Source organism: Urocampus carinirostris, chromosome 13 (genome assembly GCF_059441175.1).
Source record: "Urocampus carinirostris isolate Australia breed hairy pipefish chromosome 13, RoL_Ucar_1.0, whole genome shotgun sequence".
NCBI lineage: Eukaryota > Metazoa > Chordata > Actinopteri > Syngnathiformes > Syngnathidae > Urocampus > Urocampus carinirostris.
In genome coordinates this window covers 1630727-1649855 of record NC_142361.1, presented here as the reverse complement: position 1 = coordinate 1649855, position 19129 = coordinate 1630727, and the positions used below count along the sequence as shown (strand labels likewise).

The 19129-nt window shown below is 42.4% G+C and overlaps 1 protein-coding gene across 2 annotated transcripts in view; it reads left to right on the top strand.

The window, feature by feature from the left end:
- Window positions 1-19129, top strand: part of LOC148353468 (monocarboxylate transporter 12-B-like) — a 29780-nt gene that overhangs the window by 5622 nt on the left and 5029 nt on the right. The window contains exons 2-8 of one of the 2 annotated variants that reach the window (XM_088351807.1): window positions 5220-5558; window positions 11620-11723; window positions 11801-11944; window positions 14976-15071; window positions 15138-15297; window positions 17294-17641; window positions 17727-17986. In XM_088351807.1, the coding sequence (XP_088207933.1) occupies window positions 5434-5558; window positions 11620-11723; window positions 11801-11944; window positions 14976-15071; window positions 15138-15297; window positions 17294-17641; window positions 17727-17986 (1237 nt within the window). In that variant the 5' untranslated portion in view covers window positions 5220-5433. Of the gene's footprint in view, window positions 1-3113; window positions 5559-11619; window positions 11724-11800; window positions 11945-14975; window positions 15072-15137; window positions 15298-17293; window positions 17642-17726; window positions 17987-19129 lie in introns of those variants that run through there. The other variant, XM_088351808.1, reaches the window with a different exon arrangement.

The window sequence follows — 19129 nt, the reverse complement described above, 5'->3', positions numbered from 1 at the left end:
CACAGTATCGGATTTCAACTGAGAAGTGTGTAACTTATCAGGTTGTAACAAAGTAAATGCAGTGTTACACTCTTCTGGTTAAAATAGTGACGTCCCACCTTTTTCCATATCACTGAAGTGTTAAAAGCAGTGAAATTGAATGAGAAGGGGCAAAGTCCACTGAGTAAATGGTATGGTTTTGAGCTAGAAACAGTACGAAATATATTGTGTGTTTTAAGCTTCTCTTAGTGGTGAAAGACTCCATTCATCAAAAAACAACATTTGTTTGAACAGTTAATTAAAAAACATTATATAAATGTGCATGTCTTTAACTGCTCGTAAGCCAAGAAATTTGTATCTATCTTTTTTAAAATTTAGCTTACCGATAGGGAGCTAACACGACGGCTATTATCCGCCATGTTGTTGCAGCAAAAACTAAACGATGTGAAATGCTGGGCAAAAAAATTGATAACAAAAATAGTGCAGTTAAGTAACGTTAGGTCTCAGTAGTTTGTATATTCCTCTTTTTTGGTTACACAACGTGTTATTTACCTCGTCGTTCTCTTTTGCCTTTATTTATATCTTTCAGGACAACTTTCTGTTTTCTATATCCTCTAACATTCGTCTCTGATACCATTAATAAAAATTGTGTGATAATGAGATTAATACCCAGCAAGGCGGCGCAGTGGTTAGCGTGTGTGCGGCACCTGCGTGGGTTCAAATCCAGCTACCGGCCTTCCTGTGCGGGGTTTGTATGTTCTCCCCGTGCTTGCGTGGGTTTCCTCCGGGCACTCCGGTTTCCTCCCACATTCCAAAAAACATGCATTTCAGGTGAATTGGCCAGTCCAAATTGTCCCTAGGTGTGAACGAGCGAGCGAGTTGTCGCTCCCTGTGTGCCCTGCAATTGGCTGGCAATCAGTTCAGGGTGTCCCCTGCCCACTGCCCGATGATAGCTGGGATGGGCTCCAGCACCCCCGCGACCCACCTGAGGATAAGCGGTGCAGCTAATGAGATGAGATGAGATGAGATAATAGCCATCACCTTTTCATATTGCCATGATTACTGATGCGGGGCACCTGAGGCTTCTCCGTTGGCGCCAAAAGCCACGGATCCTGATTGGCTGTTCTTTCTGCTCTTTCAACTCCCGCCTTCCTAAAAACAGTCGTCCGATCGTCTGCGAACCTATGCTCTCAGCTAGGCAAGCTTTTGTACTCTCCGACACGATCCTGCCCTGTTTCGTGCCCGATACCTGTTGCCGACCTCTTTTCTGGACCTGTTTCTGTTTTGGCTCCTCCGCCCAGGCCATCAACCTGTTTTTCTCACTGCCAACGACTACCCTCGCTCGACACGAAAGTGCCACTTCCGCGTTCCTGCTATCTGCTACCCGTGACTGACAATCATTGGATCGTGGATGCAAGTCCTGTTCTCCTTCTTAATAAACACTGAGTAAAACAAACACAATTGGGTTCCTGGTCTGTGACAGAACGATCCGACCAGCAAAGGGACCCAGCGAACGCTCTTACAAGTCCTGATCGAAGCCAGACGGAGACTCCCTCCGCTATGCAGCAGTCACGTCGGACTGAGGGGGAGGTCCGATGGATGTCGAGCGAAGTGTCCGCCATTCTTCAGCTGATCTGGCGGCAACAACAGTTGCTTCAGCGCCAGCAACAATGGCTTGACGCGCTCTCGGAGGTGCTTGCCAGTCTGCTGCACGCATCGGCCCCGCCCCCGGGGAATGCTCCTCCTGCCGTGCCGTCGCAAACCCCGCCCATCCCGTCCACGAACGCATCCGCCATCGGAGCGGCAGAGCCGCCAGTGGGCGCCCCGGAGAAATTCTGTGGTGATCCTGCCCAGGTTCGTGCCTTCCTAGTGAACTGTCGGCTCATTTTTGATTTACAACCCCGCAACTTCGCGTCCGAAGCCTTCACCACTAATCATTTGTTCGGAAGGGCTCGACTCTGGGGAACAGCAGAATTTGAATGGGGTTCCGCGGGTTGTTCCTTGTTCGATCTCCTGGCCCAGGAGATCCTCAAGGTGTTCGACACGGGATCTTGTTCAGCCGATGTGTCAAGATCACCAATGAACATACGCCAGGGAAAGCGCACGATCGCCGACTTTTCAATCGACTTCCGGATGTTAGCCAGCCAGAGTCATTGGAACGCGGAGGCGTTAGTGGACGCCTATCTCCTCAGCTTGGCGGACTACATGAAGGACAAGTTGGTGTCCCACGCTCTGCCGACCAGTCTCGACGAGGCCATCGCGCTCACGGCTCGGATTGATCGTCGGGTCTAGGGACGTCACCGTGAGAGGGGTCGCCAGAGTCATCCACTTTCCTGCTTGCCCGAAAGGATTAGTTCCACTTCTGATTTCCAGCATCCACTCGCAATCCTACTAGACCCACCGGAGGCAATGGAAGTGGATTGTGCGTCGCTGTCCGTAGAGGAGCGGCAGCAGCGATTATCCGAGGGTCTCTGTCTGTACTGTGGCGGGTAAGGACACCGGGTATCATATTGCCCGTCAAAAGGGGGAGCTCACTGGACGGCTGGAGTCGTCTGGTTGAGTTCTGTCCACACCCCAATCTCCCAGACCGGAACTCCAATGCTCCAGGTCCACTTTTGGAGTCCCGGGTCAACCCAGTCCCTGTCCGCCCTTGTGGACTCGGGCGTGGAGGTCAACATCCTGGACACGGCCTTAGCCCGGAGAACGGGGTTAAAGCGGGTTCCCCTTCAAACCCCAGTTTTCTTGGCCAAGCTCTGGACGGTCATCTATTGGGTACGGTAACGTAAATTACACAGCCGGTGGAGATGAGACTGTCCGGAGACCACCCCGAGCGGATAAGTTTCCACCTGCTCCCTTCCCTCGGTCAACCGCTCGAAATGGAACACCCGTAGCTGGTTAAGCACAACCCTCGCTTCGACTGGCGGACGGGGGCAATTCTGGGGTTGGGGCTCTCATTCTATCCGCTCCAGGCCTTCACCCGCAACGCCCGATCGGTCCGAGGCTCCCGTCTGCTTGCCTGATTTGCCTGTCTGTCCGCCTGCCATTTCTGTTTGTCCGCCGTGTGGGGGGGGTGTGGGGGGGGTCTGTCATGATTACTGATGCGGGGCACCTGAGGCTGCCCTGTTGGCGCCAACAGCCTCGGACCCTGATAGGCTGTTGGACTCTTTTTAAACTCCCGCCTTCCTAAAAACAGTCGTCCGATCGTCTGCGAACCTATGCTCTCAGCTCAGCAAGCTTTTGTACTCTCCGACACGATCCTGCCCTGTTTCCTGCCTGATACCTGTTGCCGACCTCTTTTCTGGACCCGTTTCTGTTTTTGCTCCTCCGCCCCGGCCATCGACCTGTTTTTATTGCTGCCAACAACTACCCCTTGTTCGACACGGAAGTGCCACTTCCGCGTTCCTGCTATCTGCTACCTGTGGCTGACGATCATCGGATCGTGGATGCAAGTCTTGTTCTCCTTCTTATGCTAAAAACTGAGTAAAACGAACGCTATTAGGTCCCGTATCCGTTCCTGATCTGTGACACATATGTCTTCTAAAACAGTGCTTTTCAACCTTTTTTGAGCCAGGGCACGGTTTTTACATTGGAAAAATTTTGCGGCACACCACTAATCAAAAATGTTATAAAATGGCTCTGAACACTGTATTTAATTACGATATAATTTATAATACCCCCAGTTTTTACAGCGCAGACAATGACATAATATTTGCAGAAAATAATTCATAAATGTTTTACAAAATTTTAAATTTTAAAAAGTGACATTGCAAAATTTATCACGACACACATGACGATCTCTCACGACACACATGACGATCTCTCACGGCGCACTAGTCTGTCGCGGCACAGTGGTTGAAAATCACTATTCTAAAACACTGGTGGTATAGTTTTTAGGATTTGGTGCTCTCCCTGCCGCGACCTGGCTTCGATTCCCATTGCAGCGAATGTTTAAGGATTGTGGTCAGTGGGATTATTTGACTTTTATAGTACAGCTTAAATACACCCAAGCTTTGAGTTATTGTTCGGTAAAAAGAAATGCGCGTTATATACGAATAAATTTGATACTTCATTAATTTATTCCTAAATCAATTTTCACGTTTCCCATTGAACTGAGGCTGCAAAACTGTGTTGAATTAATTAAACGCCGTTTTTCCCTGTGAAAGATGGATTCATGCCTTACAAAATAAAAATCTCTTCTCACTTTTAGCATAAGAAATAATAATGTAAGGGACATTGTGTTTTATTTAGTGCCCCCTAGTGGTAAAAAAACACATCATTCATTGAAAATAACATTACTGATTTGAATAATAAGCAAAACTACATGAATACATAATAAGGTGTATTTGTAACGGGTGTAATAATAACTTTTGTTTTATTGAAATTCCTGCTGAAATATGTTGTATAGTTTTTGTGTAAGTGTCCTGCAATGATGAATCTAACAGTGCCACCTGCTGGTATGGGGTAAGGTTCGATTTGGCTTTTGATCTTGTGACCAGAAGGCGGATGCCGTTGGCAGTCTACAGCGCGCTGCTAACGGTAAGGCACGATCTTTTGGAGCTCCGCAAAAAGTTAATTTTACACATTAAAACCACAGCTGACAAATATGTGGATCTTTGGTGGGACGGGTAGACAGTGGTTGCATATTGTTAAACTCCCTGTATTGTTAATGGCGCCGTACAATGATGGATGGACAATTATTAGAAAAAAATAAGTCTCAGAGAGATGAACTCGGCCCAAAAATTAGATTGGTTGTGCTTCGGACTTGGGGTTAAGGTCTTACCTCTATGCTGAGAGTGGCAGACAAATCTTTTCCTGTTAGCAAAATGTTTGCAGACTTTGGAGTTCTCCGACCTTTCACTATGAACCAACACAACAAGCTAGCAGGCGTTCAGAAACAACTCAGATCTGATCGGCTATACCAAGAGCTTTCTTGAACACTGATCTTATATGTCTCACGGCCTTCAGACGTGTTTGTGAAGGCCCCCTGAGTAAATTTCTGCGCCTAGCAACAACCAATGGCTGAAATGTGATTGGGTAAAATATGAAAACGCACATCTAAAACCAGTGCAACCAGGGAGAAGCAGTGAAAGGAAGCTGACAGACAATGATACAGATATTTTTTAAGCCACTAGAGAAGGCCTTTGCAGGTCCTGACGGCCCGCCACTGTGTAACTTCTTTTGATAACCACTGGACTAATCAACTGGAATATGTGTGTGCCTCTTATTGTGTGTTTGTGTAGACAAAACAGGAAGCAGAGAAGAAGAGACGGTGGAGGAGGAACTATCAGGAATCTCTCAGATCACAGACCCCACTGACTCCCAAAGATAAAAAATAAAGAAAGAGGTCGGCCCATGATAAGCTGCTGCCGACACATCCAAGGGTTCAGAAGGTGCAGCTGATTCTGAGAGGGAGCGGCCACTGATGACAATTCTGCCTGTTATTGGTTTGAAGCAATGATTGTCAGCGTACAGGAGAAGCCCCGCCCGGGAAAGAATCAGGTGACCCAAGAAGGAGGCTGGGGGTGGATGGTCGTGGCCGCCTGTTTCCTTGCAACCATCTGCATACGTGCAGTCACCAGGTGTGTGTGCTAGACCTGTCCAGAGGGATAGATAGATAGATACTTAATTCATCCCCGTAGGGAAATTCACACTTCCAGCAGGTTCCTTTTGTTGTTTATTAGCAGATTAACGATGGCCTCGGGGTGCTGTGTTGTAGTTAGCAACAGCGGAGTGGATGACGTCACACGCTAGTCCAAAAGTTTGACGTCCCTGCAGCAGATGGAAATCTTTGTGTCCAGGGTTACACCACCACGTGTTCACGTAGACAGCGAGTCCACCTCCTCTCGTCTTCCCGCAGGCTTTGTCTCTGTCTAACAGCGCTAAAGCCGGGTAGCTCCAGGTAGCTCCACGTTAGCGTCCGGGATGCTAGACATGAGCCACGTTTCCGTAAAACACAGCAAACTGCACACCCTGTCCGCTTTGATGTTTTCACCAGCACAGCCAGTTTGTCGGTCTTATTTGGTGGAGAGTTCACATTTACTATGATTACGGACGGTACAGAAGACTTATAACGCCGCTAGCCGCTTAGCCTTAGCTCCGTCTCTGCATCCACGATAGGGCCCCCTCATCACGCCGGCATGAGAATTCTTCAGTGCAAGGAGTTGATTCCTTGAATAAACGCATTTTTGTGCATAAAAACCCATAACGATAGGATAAAAAGTAATCCATAGTGTAATTGTCAAACGGGACAAAAAACACTGAAGATAGAAGCAGACACTTAAAACAATAAATCACAAAAAGTGCGAAATAACACGGAGCTGCTGGAATGTTGAAAGAGCCGTACTCTACCAAAATACAAATGAAAAAATTAGTCTGGAGCTGCAAAAAAATAAAAGCTTTATATAAGCCTTATAATGACTGCAACACGTGCTGAGTGTATCTATGTTAGCAATATGAACCTACTATTAAAATGACTAAGTTTAATGCAGAACATCCTGTGGAGAATGAGGCACCACGTGACTACTTTATTGTATGATAACTCCTCAGGTTTAACGTAATTATAATATTGAATTACAGAATTTTTAATTCCTTTGAAAAAATTAGATAAATGCAATTAACAAATCCCGTATTTGATGTCATTTTCATTTTGAGAATTTGAAAAAAAAACCTAAAAAAACAATAAAATGGAAAAATGGAACGTCTATAACGTGTGGCTTATCTGGTAACAAAAAGTGCAATAAAATATAGCATGCATTTGTAAAACAACCGCCTTTGTATAAGGTAAAGTAAATAAAATCACATTAATGTAGTTGTTACATTAATTGACATTTTTCCATCATTGACTGTTTTTTTTAAGGTGACAGGAAAACTTTAAGGCTGTCCGTTTTTTTAAAGGGGGGGACAAAAAATAACTTTTCCTAGGCTCACAGGCTGGCGAGCCCTACCCTTCACCATAAAGTAACCCAGTGCCCTTGTGATGCAATTAAAAACGGGGGCTAGGAGGGGTCATGATGGGGGGTTGTATTTCCTATCAGCAAGAACATCTGAACATCAAACAAATACATGTTAAAATTAGATTGCTGCACAATAAAAATAAAACAAAAAGCACTTATTGAAAAACTAAAAAATGAGAATAAAGGAAATAATTAAAATATTAATTTACCTTTTTGCTTCATTTTTCTTGAAAAACTGATCCAATGTCGTCTGCTTTTACCGGCTTTTGACAATCCGTCAGAAATGCGTGAGGCAGACTTAATAATAAGTGATAGCCCTACTTGTCAACACTTTTTCTGGGTGATTCCATTCCACAAATTCCAAGACTTCATGGAATTTTGCCAAAATGTCTTAAATTTGGCTGATTGAATAATAGCTGCGTCCTCCTCTCCCATTTCTTGATGGAAGCCCTCCTCCTCTTTATCTCTGAACTTCGAACTTAAGTGCATTGTAACAATAGTGCTATGAAATTTTTAATGACATTTAGCAGCAACAAAATAAAGAAAATAAGTCAGTAAATAATAAATAATAAACAAAACCCTTTTTTCTATAGAATATATATATTTTTAAAGTCTTGCGCGCTTGTTAAGGGTGGTTATGGGCCTGGGAAATAAACTTCTTTCGGCCTGTTGGTTCTTGTATTAAGGGGCCTCTAGCGCCTACTAGAGGGCATCAGGTCAAAGTGGTGGTGGCCAGGGTGAGAGGAGTCCTTTTGAATGTTATTGGCTCTACTCCAGCAATTACCGCCACACTACAATGTCCTCCGGACTGGGTATAGCACAGCCAATGTGCCAATTTCTGGGCTCTGTTGATGACTTCGTTTTTTTTCTGTCTGTTGCCGTGCTCCCAGCATACCACCAGGAACTGAAAGATGTGTGTCCATTTTAAGGTAGTGTCTCCTCTTTAAGGGATTTAGAGTATGACGTAGTGCAGGGGTGGTCCCCCTAAGGATTGTTGAGGTGCCCGCACACTTGTTCTGAATCGAGCACACCACTGCTGGGTCATTGTGTTTTTGTCTTAAAATTATATCTTTGTGGGTGGCTGAGTTTATTTAACCCTATTTTAAATAATTACCTGGTAACAAAATAGTAACAACCTAGTAATAACATGATAAGTTATTATTTTAGAATTTCAAATAAATTATTTCCAGTTGATGGGCATCATGGACATAAAAAATGATTATTTATTATTTTTAAGCAATTAATTAATATTAATGAGGATCTATTCAGTATTTAACACAATTATTTATTCATCTTTTTATTCATATACAGGAAATACGATGTATTGGTTTTATAAAGCAAATGAGAAAATAAATGTGCAGATTCTTTTAGCCTGCTACCGTCCTTCCTTCTTAGCTATTGAGCAAGCTACCTAGTTAGCTATTTATGCTTTTTGCATGCTATATAGCTTACATTTTACCTTTCTTGATAGTTATTAAGGTTAATTTGGTATTTATTTCTAGCTAGCTATCTAGCTTTTTTGTTTGTTTGTTTTTGCCTTTTATCTCGCTATTTAGTTGTCTTTTGACTTGTATAGCTATCAACCCCCATTTTAGTTGTTTACCTGTTTACATTTCTAGCTGACTATCAAGTTCCCTTTTAGCTAATTAGTAAAAAAAAGTAGCTCTCGATTGAAAAAGGTCAGACACCCCTGATTTAGTGCCTCCTTGTGGTAAAAAACAAAATTCATCATGAAAAAAAAACAGTATTGATTCGAATAATAAATTAAAAAAATATATGAACTATCATATAAACGTGCATTTCTTTTATATTCTTGTAGGTCGTGAAATTGGTATTTATTTTATCAAACATGAGGCTCACCTAGAAGAAGCTGACCTGATTGTCCCCCATCTTACTGCTAAGGGTAATCCCCTAAACCAAAAACCTTATTAAAAGCCTAGTACAAAAATGAGGAGAAAATGCTATGGTTTGGTCACTTTGAGTCTCTGAAGTTTTTATTCTCCCGTGTGTTTTGTACCAAATGTTTTGCTTGCACAACACAGCAATATGTATCGGTCAAATATCACACAGTGGCTCTCTAAAATATATATATTTAAAGGTGCGAATGAGTACCAGGGGACTTCTGATAACCTCTTCTCAGCCACTCATCCTTATCGGCCAAAAAGGGTCAGTGGAAGATGTGACATAATACAAACATGCTTACGTAAGAGTCAACATATGACCTGACACTTTGCAAAGAATGAATGAAAAACAAAAATGTCTATAGCTCTTATAAAAATAAAATCCTATGTGTTTTTGGTAAGTGTATTGTTTAGTAGACACTAAAGATCACGAGCGACATCAAGTGCCTTCTGAACCAAAAGAAGAGGGCCTTTAAAAATGGTGATCAGCAGGAGCTAAAACGAGTACAGAAGGAGCTCAAAGTCCAGCTCCGGAAAGGGAAGGAGCAGTACAGGAGGAAGTTGGAGAACAAGCTGCAGAACAACAACATGAAGGAGATGTGGGAAGGGATGAAAACAATTACTGGCTGCAGCACCAAGCAGGGTGTGGCTGTGGATATAGATGTGGGGCGAGTCAACCAGTTGAACAACTTTTTCAACAGGTTTGACCACTCCGCCTCATCCTCACCCCTGAGTAATGCAGCTGTCCTTCCCCCTCCCCCTCTGGACACTAGCATGGAAGACATCCCCCCACTAAAAATAACTTCAGCCCAGGTGTGTGGAGAGCTGAGAAGGCTACGAACCAGCAAGGCAGCTGGTCCAGATGGAGTATCCCCCCGACTGCTGAAAGCCTGTGCGTCTGAGCTGGGAGACCCTCTACAGCGCATCTTCAACATGAGCCTTGAACAGGGGAGGGTCCCTCAGCTGTGGAAAACATCCTGCATCATCCCAGTCCCAAAGAAATCAAGACCTGAGGAACTCAACGACTTCAGGCCGGTCGCCCTGACATCACATGTGATGAAGACCATGGAGCGGCTGCTGCTGCACCACCTGAGGCTACAGGTCCGTCACGCCATCGACCCACTGCAATTTGCTTACCAGGAGAAGGTGGGAGTGGAGGATGCTATAGTATACATGTTACACCGATCCCTCTCTCACCTGGATAGGGCGAAGGGGGCTGTGAGGATTACATTTTTGGACTTCTCCAGTGCCTTCAATACCATACAGCCTCTGCTACTGAGTAGGAAACTGACAGAGATGGAAGTTAGCTCACACCTTGTAGAATGGATTACTGACTACCTGACAGGCAGACCCCAGTATGTGAAACAGGGGGGCTGTACATCGGACACTGTGGTTAGCAGCACAGGATCTCCGCAGTGGACCGTTCTCTCTCCGTTCCTATTCACTCTATATACATCGGACTTTAAGTACAACTCTGAGTCCTGCCATGTGCAAAAGTTTGCCGACGACACTGCGATCGTTGGATGTATCAGAAACGGGCAGGAGGAGGAGTACAGGAAATTGATTCAGGACTTTGTCCGATGGAGCGACGCAAACCACCTGCACCTAAACACCACCAAGACCAGAGAGATGGTCACTGTCACTGTCTTGTACTACGGACAGACTGAAGAGATCTTTTCTTCCTCATGCCATGAGGCTCTTTAACTCCACCCGGCAGAGTAAAGGCCCACATTAAACCACACCACCTACATTGGATATTACTGAATCTTACTGCAATATGTATTCTGTGTAGCAATATTTAATTATTCTATATAACACGCTACAGTGGGCATTTGCACGTCACACTGGGTATTTGTATATTGTATTCTTTTGGCTTTATTATTGTACTGTTCTCAGCTCAGGGATGCTGCTGGAAATGTGAATTTCCCTTCGGGGATGAATAAAGTATCTATCTATCTATCTATCTAAATGTTCACACATCTACAATAAGTTTTATAAAATACAATACTTTTTACAAACTGAACAGATTTAAATTTGAACAACAACACAACTTCCCTGAAAATGCAAAAAAAATAAATAAAAAATAAAAATATTAACTGTTCAGTGCTATAAATAACTGATAAAATGCAAAAAATTACTATTTACAATTGTATTGTAACCAATTTAGACAACGATCCTCTGAAAAACAAGCAAAAAATACAAATGAAAATCATTAAAAAAAAAGCAAAAGACCAATAGTCTTTAAGATCGATACATTGAATGCACTCTGCTTCAGAGCAATGCATATCATTAAAATGAGTCCAAATTTTGGTTGTTTTTCTGCTTTTTCTACATACAGTACTTTCTTTGTCTTCTGTATTCAACTAAATTATTACCAACACCTTTCCGTGTTTGTAAACAAGTGAGACATAGTTAAGCTGTGCATGTATTATTGAGGCAGAATGGCAAAAAATATGTCAGTTTATACCAGCCCATTGACACAAAAATATCGCAGCTCATAGATAGGAACAGCTCAAAATAGCAATAAGTATGTGCTAGCAGCAGGATAATTCCTTTATTTCCGTCATTTAAGTCAACAAAAAAAACCTTTTGATTGCCGACTGGATTTCTTCCTTTGTAGGTACTGGGGGAAATTAAAATATTGGCCTTGAAGGTGCTTGAAAAGTGCTTGAATTTGGCCATGAAAAAGGTGTACAAAACCCTGAATATTAAAAACAGTTTATAAACAATATTTTTTTTTAACTTTATATTCAATACTTGAAGATGTCCACTGTGCTTGTGTCCAGATGTATTTCCATCTTCTTTGTGGAGTTCCAGCTGCAATTTGAGCGTGATTATGCTACCACGGCGTGGATTCACAGTCTTATTGATAGCACCACCATGCTCTGTGGTACTAAAAGACTATTATTTTTTTGATTTTTGATGTAAAAAAAAAAACAATGACCTGAATTGAGACATTTTTTGCAGCACCTCTCGGCGGTTTCCTTAGTAACCGTCTGTCATGCAGGGCCACAGTGATGCTTGGAGGCTTCTTGTCATCAATAGGGCTCGTCCTCAGCTGCTTTGCCTCAAGTCTAGAACATCTCTACCTTTCACTTGGCATACTTACAGGTAGGTTTTTAATTTCTTGACATTACATGAAAATATTGCATAACTGTCAACCTCAGCCAATTGCTCCCCTTAATGTTTGTAATTCCCCTCATAGAGCAATAATAAACTTTGCAAACAATGCAGCACCTATTTACTCATAGCAAGACAGACTATGTAGAATACGGCTACAGTATTAGAAATCTACAATGATCACTTAATTCACTTAATGTCAGTTTACTTTAGGTGAGCCTCATGTTATGTAAAACAATTGTAATTGCTAACTTCTCCCACCTGTTAAAAAGTGTATTTAACCTTTCCATGGCGAGGGAAATTGTGGCCCAATGTTTTTATTCTTCATAAAGGGTCTTCTGATCTGCGTTTTGTCTGGCCACTCACCTAGAACCTGTTTGCCATGGGTGACCCTACTAGGGGCTTAAAGCCCCCGACAACATAGCTCATAGGATCATTGGGACACACAAACTCCACCACGATAAGGTAGCAGATTATGGAGGAGAAATTTCCGAAACATGCGTGTCAAATCAATTTGGGTCAGTTGTGCCTAAGTATGAACGTGAGTGTGAATAATTGTCTTTATGTGCCCTGTAATTATCTAGTAACTTGTCCACAGGGACTCCTGCCTACTGCCCTAGAACAGCTGGGATGGGCCCCAGGACCCCTGCTACTCATTTGAGGATAAGCGGTTGGACAGAATGAATGAACAGATATTGCTAATGCATTGATTGATACCCAACTTTGATACATCACAATATCCTAAATCCAAACTATCAACACCAATTAACACTGGTGATTGATTTCAAGTCATGTTTATTTGTATTTCATAGTATGCAATACTTGTTGTGTATTGATATTGTACTGCATAATTGTCAAAGTCTGTTCCTGCACGTTTCATGAGGTTACTCCACAGATATCTGTGATTCATCAGTATGCTCCACAAAAACCTGATTTCAATCTTTATTATGCAATGTGTTTTTTGAGGGAAATCTGCCTGGGGACGAGACTTTGATACATGTGCTGCTGTAACAGGAATACAACATGTCAACTCTAGGTCTGCAACCATCCATCCATCCATCTACCCATTCATTATCTGCACCGCTTATCCTCAGTAGTGTTGCAGAGGTGCTGGACCCCATCTCAGCTGTCCTCGGGCAGTGGGCAGGGGACACCCTGAATTGGTTGCCAGCCAGTAGCAGGGCACACAGGGGCTGACAACTCACTCGCTCATTCACACCTAGGGACAATTTGGACAAGCTAATTAACCTGACATGCATGCTTTTGGAATGTGGGAGGAAACTGGAGTGCCCGAGCTGCAGATAACCATTTTAATAGTTGTGTAGACTCCCACTAATAACACTTAGTCAAATAATTGCATATTATTAAGTTTAACAGGGATGGAATCGGACGAAATAATGTGACAAATGATAAAATACACAGAAAATATGTTACAATGAAACTTATTTATTTTATTGAACATACTGCAGATTCGTACAAAAATTAAATGAACGTGCCATATCTAAATTAAGCTCAGTGCTCAGTCAGTGGACATCAATCCATACATAAAACTAAATAAATAATAAAATGAGTAAACATGTTTTTATCCCTGTAAACCAAGAACAGACTCATTAGCAGTAGAACAGTAAATAGAATTATAGGTGCATTCTGTGAAGTATCAATCAATCAATCAATCAAAACACTTTATTTGTCCCCTAGGAGTACCTTAAATTCCGGACTATAAGCCGCTACTTTTTTCCCAAATGTTCACCGCTGCGGCTTATCCAGTGAAGCGGCCAATTTATGTAATTTTTCTTACGGCCGCTTGTGATTTGGACCGGTGGAACACTTGCGTTGAGGAAGATTTCAACTTCTTAGTTTATGCAAAACTGTCTATACTACAAAAGTTCTTTCTAAAGGTGAGTGTTTGTGAACGCGGTAGACAATAGTGGATATATATTTTTCCCACCCTTACCTTTGGAAATATACACTTTTTTTTCCTTGGATTACTTTCAACGGGTACCCCGACTCTGCAGGTCTGCATCAAATGATAAGTAGCTTGCTCTATCCACTTCAAGTATCAGCCCGGCATTGCAGTACCTCCGGGAACGATGCATTTGCACTGATATCTTCTTGGCCCTTTAGCTAGAACCTTTACTCAGTCCCTTGGCTGGGAGCAAGTGTCTCGGCCTATTGGCTTTGAAATGTATCATGAAATGACTGATAATAGATATTGGGTAAATGATCAAAAATATAGAACAATAACCTTATACAAAACCCCCCCCATCAATTTAATGTGGGCGCATGCGGCTCATATACTGGTGCGACTTGTGTATGTACTAAGTCGGTTTTCCTCCAGGGAATTTACGGTAATTAAATGGCGGGTGCGGCTTATAATCAGGTGCGCCTTATAGTCCGGAATTTACGGTAATTAAATGGCACACGGAGTAGTATACCACACCCACCCACATACATATAATAATCCAATGTTCATCTGTAAAGTGCTGAAGTGCACCAATCCGCCTCTTATTCAACCGGTCCATCCTGCCACACCACTTGGTCTCATCCCCAGCCTTTTCCTGCTGGTAATAGTGGTTTTTGATGTTGGGAGAATTGCTTTTATATTTATTTGGTTTAGGGGCAGCACAGTAGCGCAGTGGTTAGCGCATGTGTGGCACAATTCTGAGGTCATGAGATTGAACATTCCTGTGTGGAGTTTGCATGGTCTCCCCCTCGCTTCTGTGATTTCCTTCCGGGCACTCCGGTTTCCTCCCATAATCCAAAAGCTTGCATGTCAGGTTAATTGCCCGGTCCAAATTGTCCCTGGTGTGAAAATTTTTTCGGGGGTGCGCCTTTTAACCTGGTACGCCTTATAGTCGTGAAAATATAGTAATTGTAACCTTTTATATGATAACCAGTAGGAAAGAAATGTCAATTAACATCAATTATCAATTTTGTGTCGATAATTTAGACTAATTGATGCAGTCCTAGTTTTATTTGGTAATGTTACTTGATACCGTTGGATTTGTCTGGCATGTTTTAGGCTTTGGCTTCGCTCTATGCTACACTCCCTCCATCGCGATGGTCGGCCGCTACTTCAGCGAAAGGAAAGCACTTGCTTATGGCATCGCTCAGTCTGGTAAGGACCTCCCTGCGTTTTACTGCCTTTTCACCATCATACTCTTTTGTCATTCTGCAAACATAGGTAGCGGCATAGGAACCTTCATCCTCCCGCCGCTGGTGCAGCTGCTCATTGACCATTACTCATGGAGGGGGGGCATGCTAGTCCTGGGGGGCTTTGTTTCCAATTTGTGTGTATGTGGAGCCTTAATGAGGCCAGGGGTGGAGCCCGGCGAGAAACAAAGGTACTTGTAACAGGATTTGTACGGGTGCTTGAAACACTTGAAAATGCTTCAATATTTTGGGTGTGTTTTCAAAGTCAGGAACATGCTTGAAATTTTGAAAGAAGTACTTGAAAATGCTTGAAATCTTTGCCAATGCCATGCTTATTGGCAGTTTGACTCGATAGACCACAATTTGAAATGAAGCATCCAAGAGAACAGATGAATCAGAGTAGATTCAGTTGCTCTCTTTTAAGAAGCGTCTCTTTCGGCTCGGTGGTCTTTTGGCACCCAAACGGCACAGATTTGTTGTTGTTTTTTAGGTGACATATTATCAATAATAATAAAACGTTATGTACAAAATGATTTAGTAATTCGTTATTTTATATGTTTTGCAGAGGATCCCTGTAATACACTTGAAATATAAATAAAAAATATTTATATCTAAAAAAAGTTGTAAAATACAAAACAATTTCTGATTTTTAAAATCCCTGAAAATGCAAAACAATAAAATGTTAAAAATTAAAAAAATTAAAAATACTAACTTTTATAAAATTCAAAAAAGAAAATTATTTACAATTTAATTTTAACCAATTTAGACAATGATCTTTTGAAAAATACGCAAAAAAGATCAGCAGTCTCTAAGATTAAAAGAGTGAATGCACTCTGCCTTGGAGCAATCAATACGATTACAATAATTCTAAATTTGGCTCATTTTTCAGCTTTTTATACTTCAGTACATATTTTTTTTTGACGTCTTCCGTATTTAACTCCATTTTTACCCATCACCTAAAGAGCCTTATTGAAGCTGCTCGTCCATTGTTGAAGCAGAATAGTATAATGAATGTCAGTTTATATCAGCTCATTGACACAAAAAGATCCTAGATCTGTCACGAACCAGGACAGGAAACAGGAATGAGAACTCAATCGCGTAACGTTACTCACAGTTTATTGGGAGAGGAGGAATGCGCGCACACTCGATCCGGGGATCGATGGTCGCGGAAGTAGATTGAAATCATAACGAGGGAATGGTAAAAATCAAACAGATCGGGCCGAAGCGTTTAAGTAGTCTGGCAGCAATCTGTCAACGCGTTTCAGCTGGTGTCCATGGGCGGGGCCGTTTGGGCGCCGTGGCAACCGTGACAGAACCTGGTGCCACACGGCGGGGACCAATTGGGCGCCATGGAAACCGTGACAAGATCATAGATAGAAACAGCGCAAAATTGCATAAAGTGTGTGCTATTTGCAAGTTAGCAATTTTATTTTAGTCATCTAAGCCAATTAAAAAAAAAACTTTTAATCTGCGCTGGATTTCTCCCTTTGAAGGAACTAGAAAATTGGCCTTGAAAGTGCAGGAATTTGGCCTTGAAAAAAAAAGTTGTACAAACCATGTCTTTACCTCTTTTTGAAGACTGTTTTATTCATTGCCATTGAAAGCGTTTGAAGTCAATGTTCATGAACTTATTTGTTGTGATTCAATCAATATCATTAAAGTGAGTCAAAATTTGGATATTTTTTTAGCTTTTCATACATACAGTACTTTCTTTTTTGTCTTCCGTATTGAACAATTATTACGCAACACTTATAGAGCCCTTTCCTTGTTTATTAACAAATGTGACCTGTTGGAGATGAATTGCTGAGGCAGAATACAAGAATTCGTGTCAGTTTATAGCAGACAATTGACACTAAAAGATCGTAGATCATAGATAGGAAAAGCTCAAAATAGCATAAAGTATGCGCTAGCAGCTAGAAAGCGACAATATTCAACAAGTCAACAACAACAACAACAAAAACCTTCTCTTGATAAGCACTGGTTTTCTTCCTTTAAAGTTATTAGAAAAATTGGCCTTGAAAGTGTTTGAAAAGTGCTTTAATTTGGCCATGAAAAAAGTTGAACAAACCCTGTAATTAAGAAAATAGCCAGAGTGCTACTTATCTAAACATGTACCTAGTAAAAAAGTGTATTGCTAGTGTATTATGAAGTGTCAAATTTCCCTATTGTGTGCTTTTCATTCTAAAGGATGCTTTCCAAGTCCATACAAAAGGAAGAAGAAACCAAAGAGATCCCAGCAACTACACCAGAGAAAAACAACCGCAGCTACACCAAAGGACTTGTGATTGCCAACGGAGCGCTGAAAAACTGCTTACAGCTGGGACAGGACTTTGGCTTTTTACTGAAAACGGAATTCCTGGTTTTGTGTGTGTCTTTCCTGTTTCTGGCGTATGGATGCAGCACTCCGGTGGTCTACTTGGTTCCATACGCCCTCAGCATGAACTTAAAGCACAAACATGCTGCTTTGATCATGTCTATTTTCGGAATCAGCGGGATCGTGGGAAACATTACCTTTGGTTGGATTACAGACAGGAAGTAAGTAGTGGCTTTCTGCATTAAATACTAAATTCATCTCGACTACACATTTTGATATTTGATAACGGTGTTGTGTTCTCTGCAGGTGTCTGCAGCAGTACCGCATGCTATGCTACATGCTAGCGATAGCTGTAGAAGGCTTGAGCTGTCTGTTGATTCCACTTTTCCATTCCTTTGTCCCCCTGACGATCTTTACCGTGGTCTACGGCTACTTTGATGGCGCATACGTGGCGCTAATACCTGTGGTCACTTCAGATGTTGTGGGGCCAACTTACCACACTTCAGCCCTGGGAGTGGTCTACTTTCTGCATGCTGTGCCTTACCTCATCAGCCCACCGATAGGTGGTGAGACATGGGTTTCAATTTTTCTATAGATAACATATTTAAAACTTTTGTTTTGATATTGATGTTATGATTTGATGAATGGACCAAATGTTGAGGAAGAAGGAACTGCAGACAAAGAGTGCTTAAAACAGTGGATTGTATTTATTAACAAAAACCGGACGATAGTACCAAACAAACAAGCGGGCACAAAGCAACGTAAAAGTCTAAGCAACAAATTGGAAACAAAAACCAAACCTGACAAAGTCCAAACTAAAAACAAAGAAACCATAAACAAACAAACTAACCTGACATAAAGGTGGATATGCAGACAAAATGAAAAAAATGACAATGACCCAACAAACGAGTGGAGATCAAAATGTCCTTGTTAAAGGGTGCAGGATAATTGCGCACAGGCGTGTAGTGATTGGACACACCTGTGCCCAGTTCAAACCTTGGTACGGGCCCTCTGGTCGTTGAAAGTGTGTCTGATCCTCATCTCATCAGTCATACCGCTTATCCTCATTAGGGTCGCGGGGGGGCTGGAGCCCATCCCAGCCATCTCCGGGCAGTGGGCAGGGGACACCCTGAACTGGTTGCCAGCCAATCGCAGGGCACACAGGGACAGACAACTCATTCGCTCATTCACACCTAGGGACAATTTGGACCGGCCAATTCACCTGAAATGCATGTTTTTTTGGAATGTGGGAGGAAACCGGAGTGCCCGGAGGAAACCCACGCAAGCACGGGGAGAACATACAAACTCCGCACAGGATGTCTGGAGCTGGATTTGAACCCACGACAGGTTCCCATGACATGAACTGTGCCGCACAAGCGCTAACCACTGCGCCGCCGTGCTGCCTGTCTGATCCTAACAATTGATAAGACAATAATTACAAATAAAATGCAATCATTGTTGTACTTTTTGAGTTTTTAGTTTGGTAGACACTCAAAATGGGGGAAGAAGACTTCAATGTTTTTTTAAGTTGCTATGAGAAGAGGCAAGCACCCAAACATCTGATATGAAATTCCAACCCGTTCCAAAAGCCCTCCTGGCTCTTCCTTTTTATTTTTTATTTTATTATTGTGTTAGCTTTGGGTCAGACAAAGCATCATGCTTTTTTGGGGGCAGGGACGTAACATGGGTCCCTGAAGAAAACCAATATT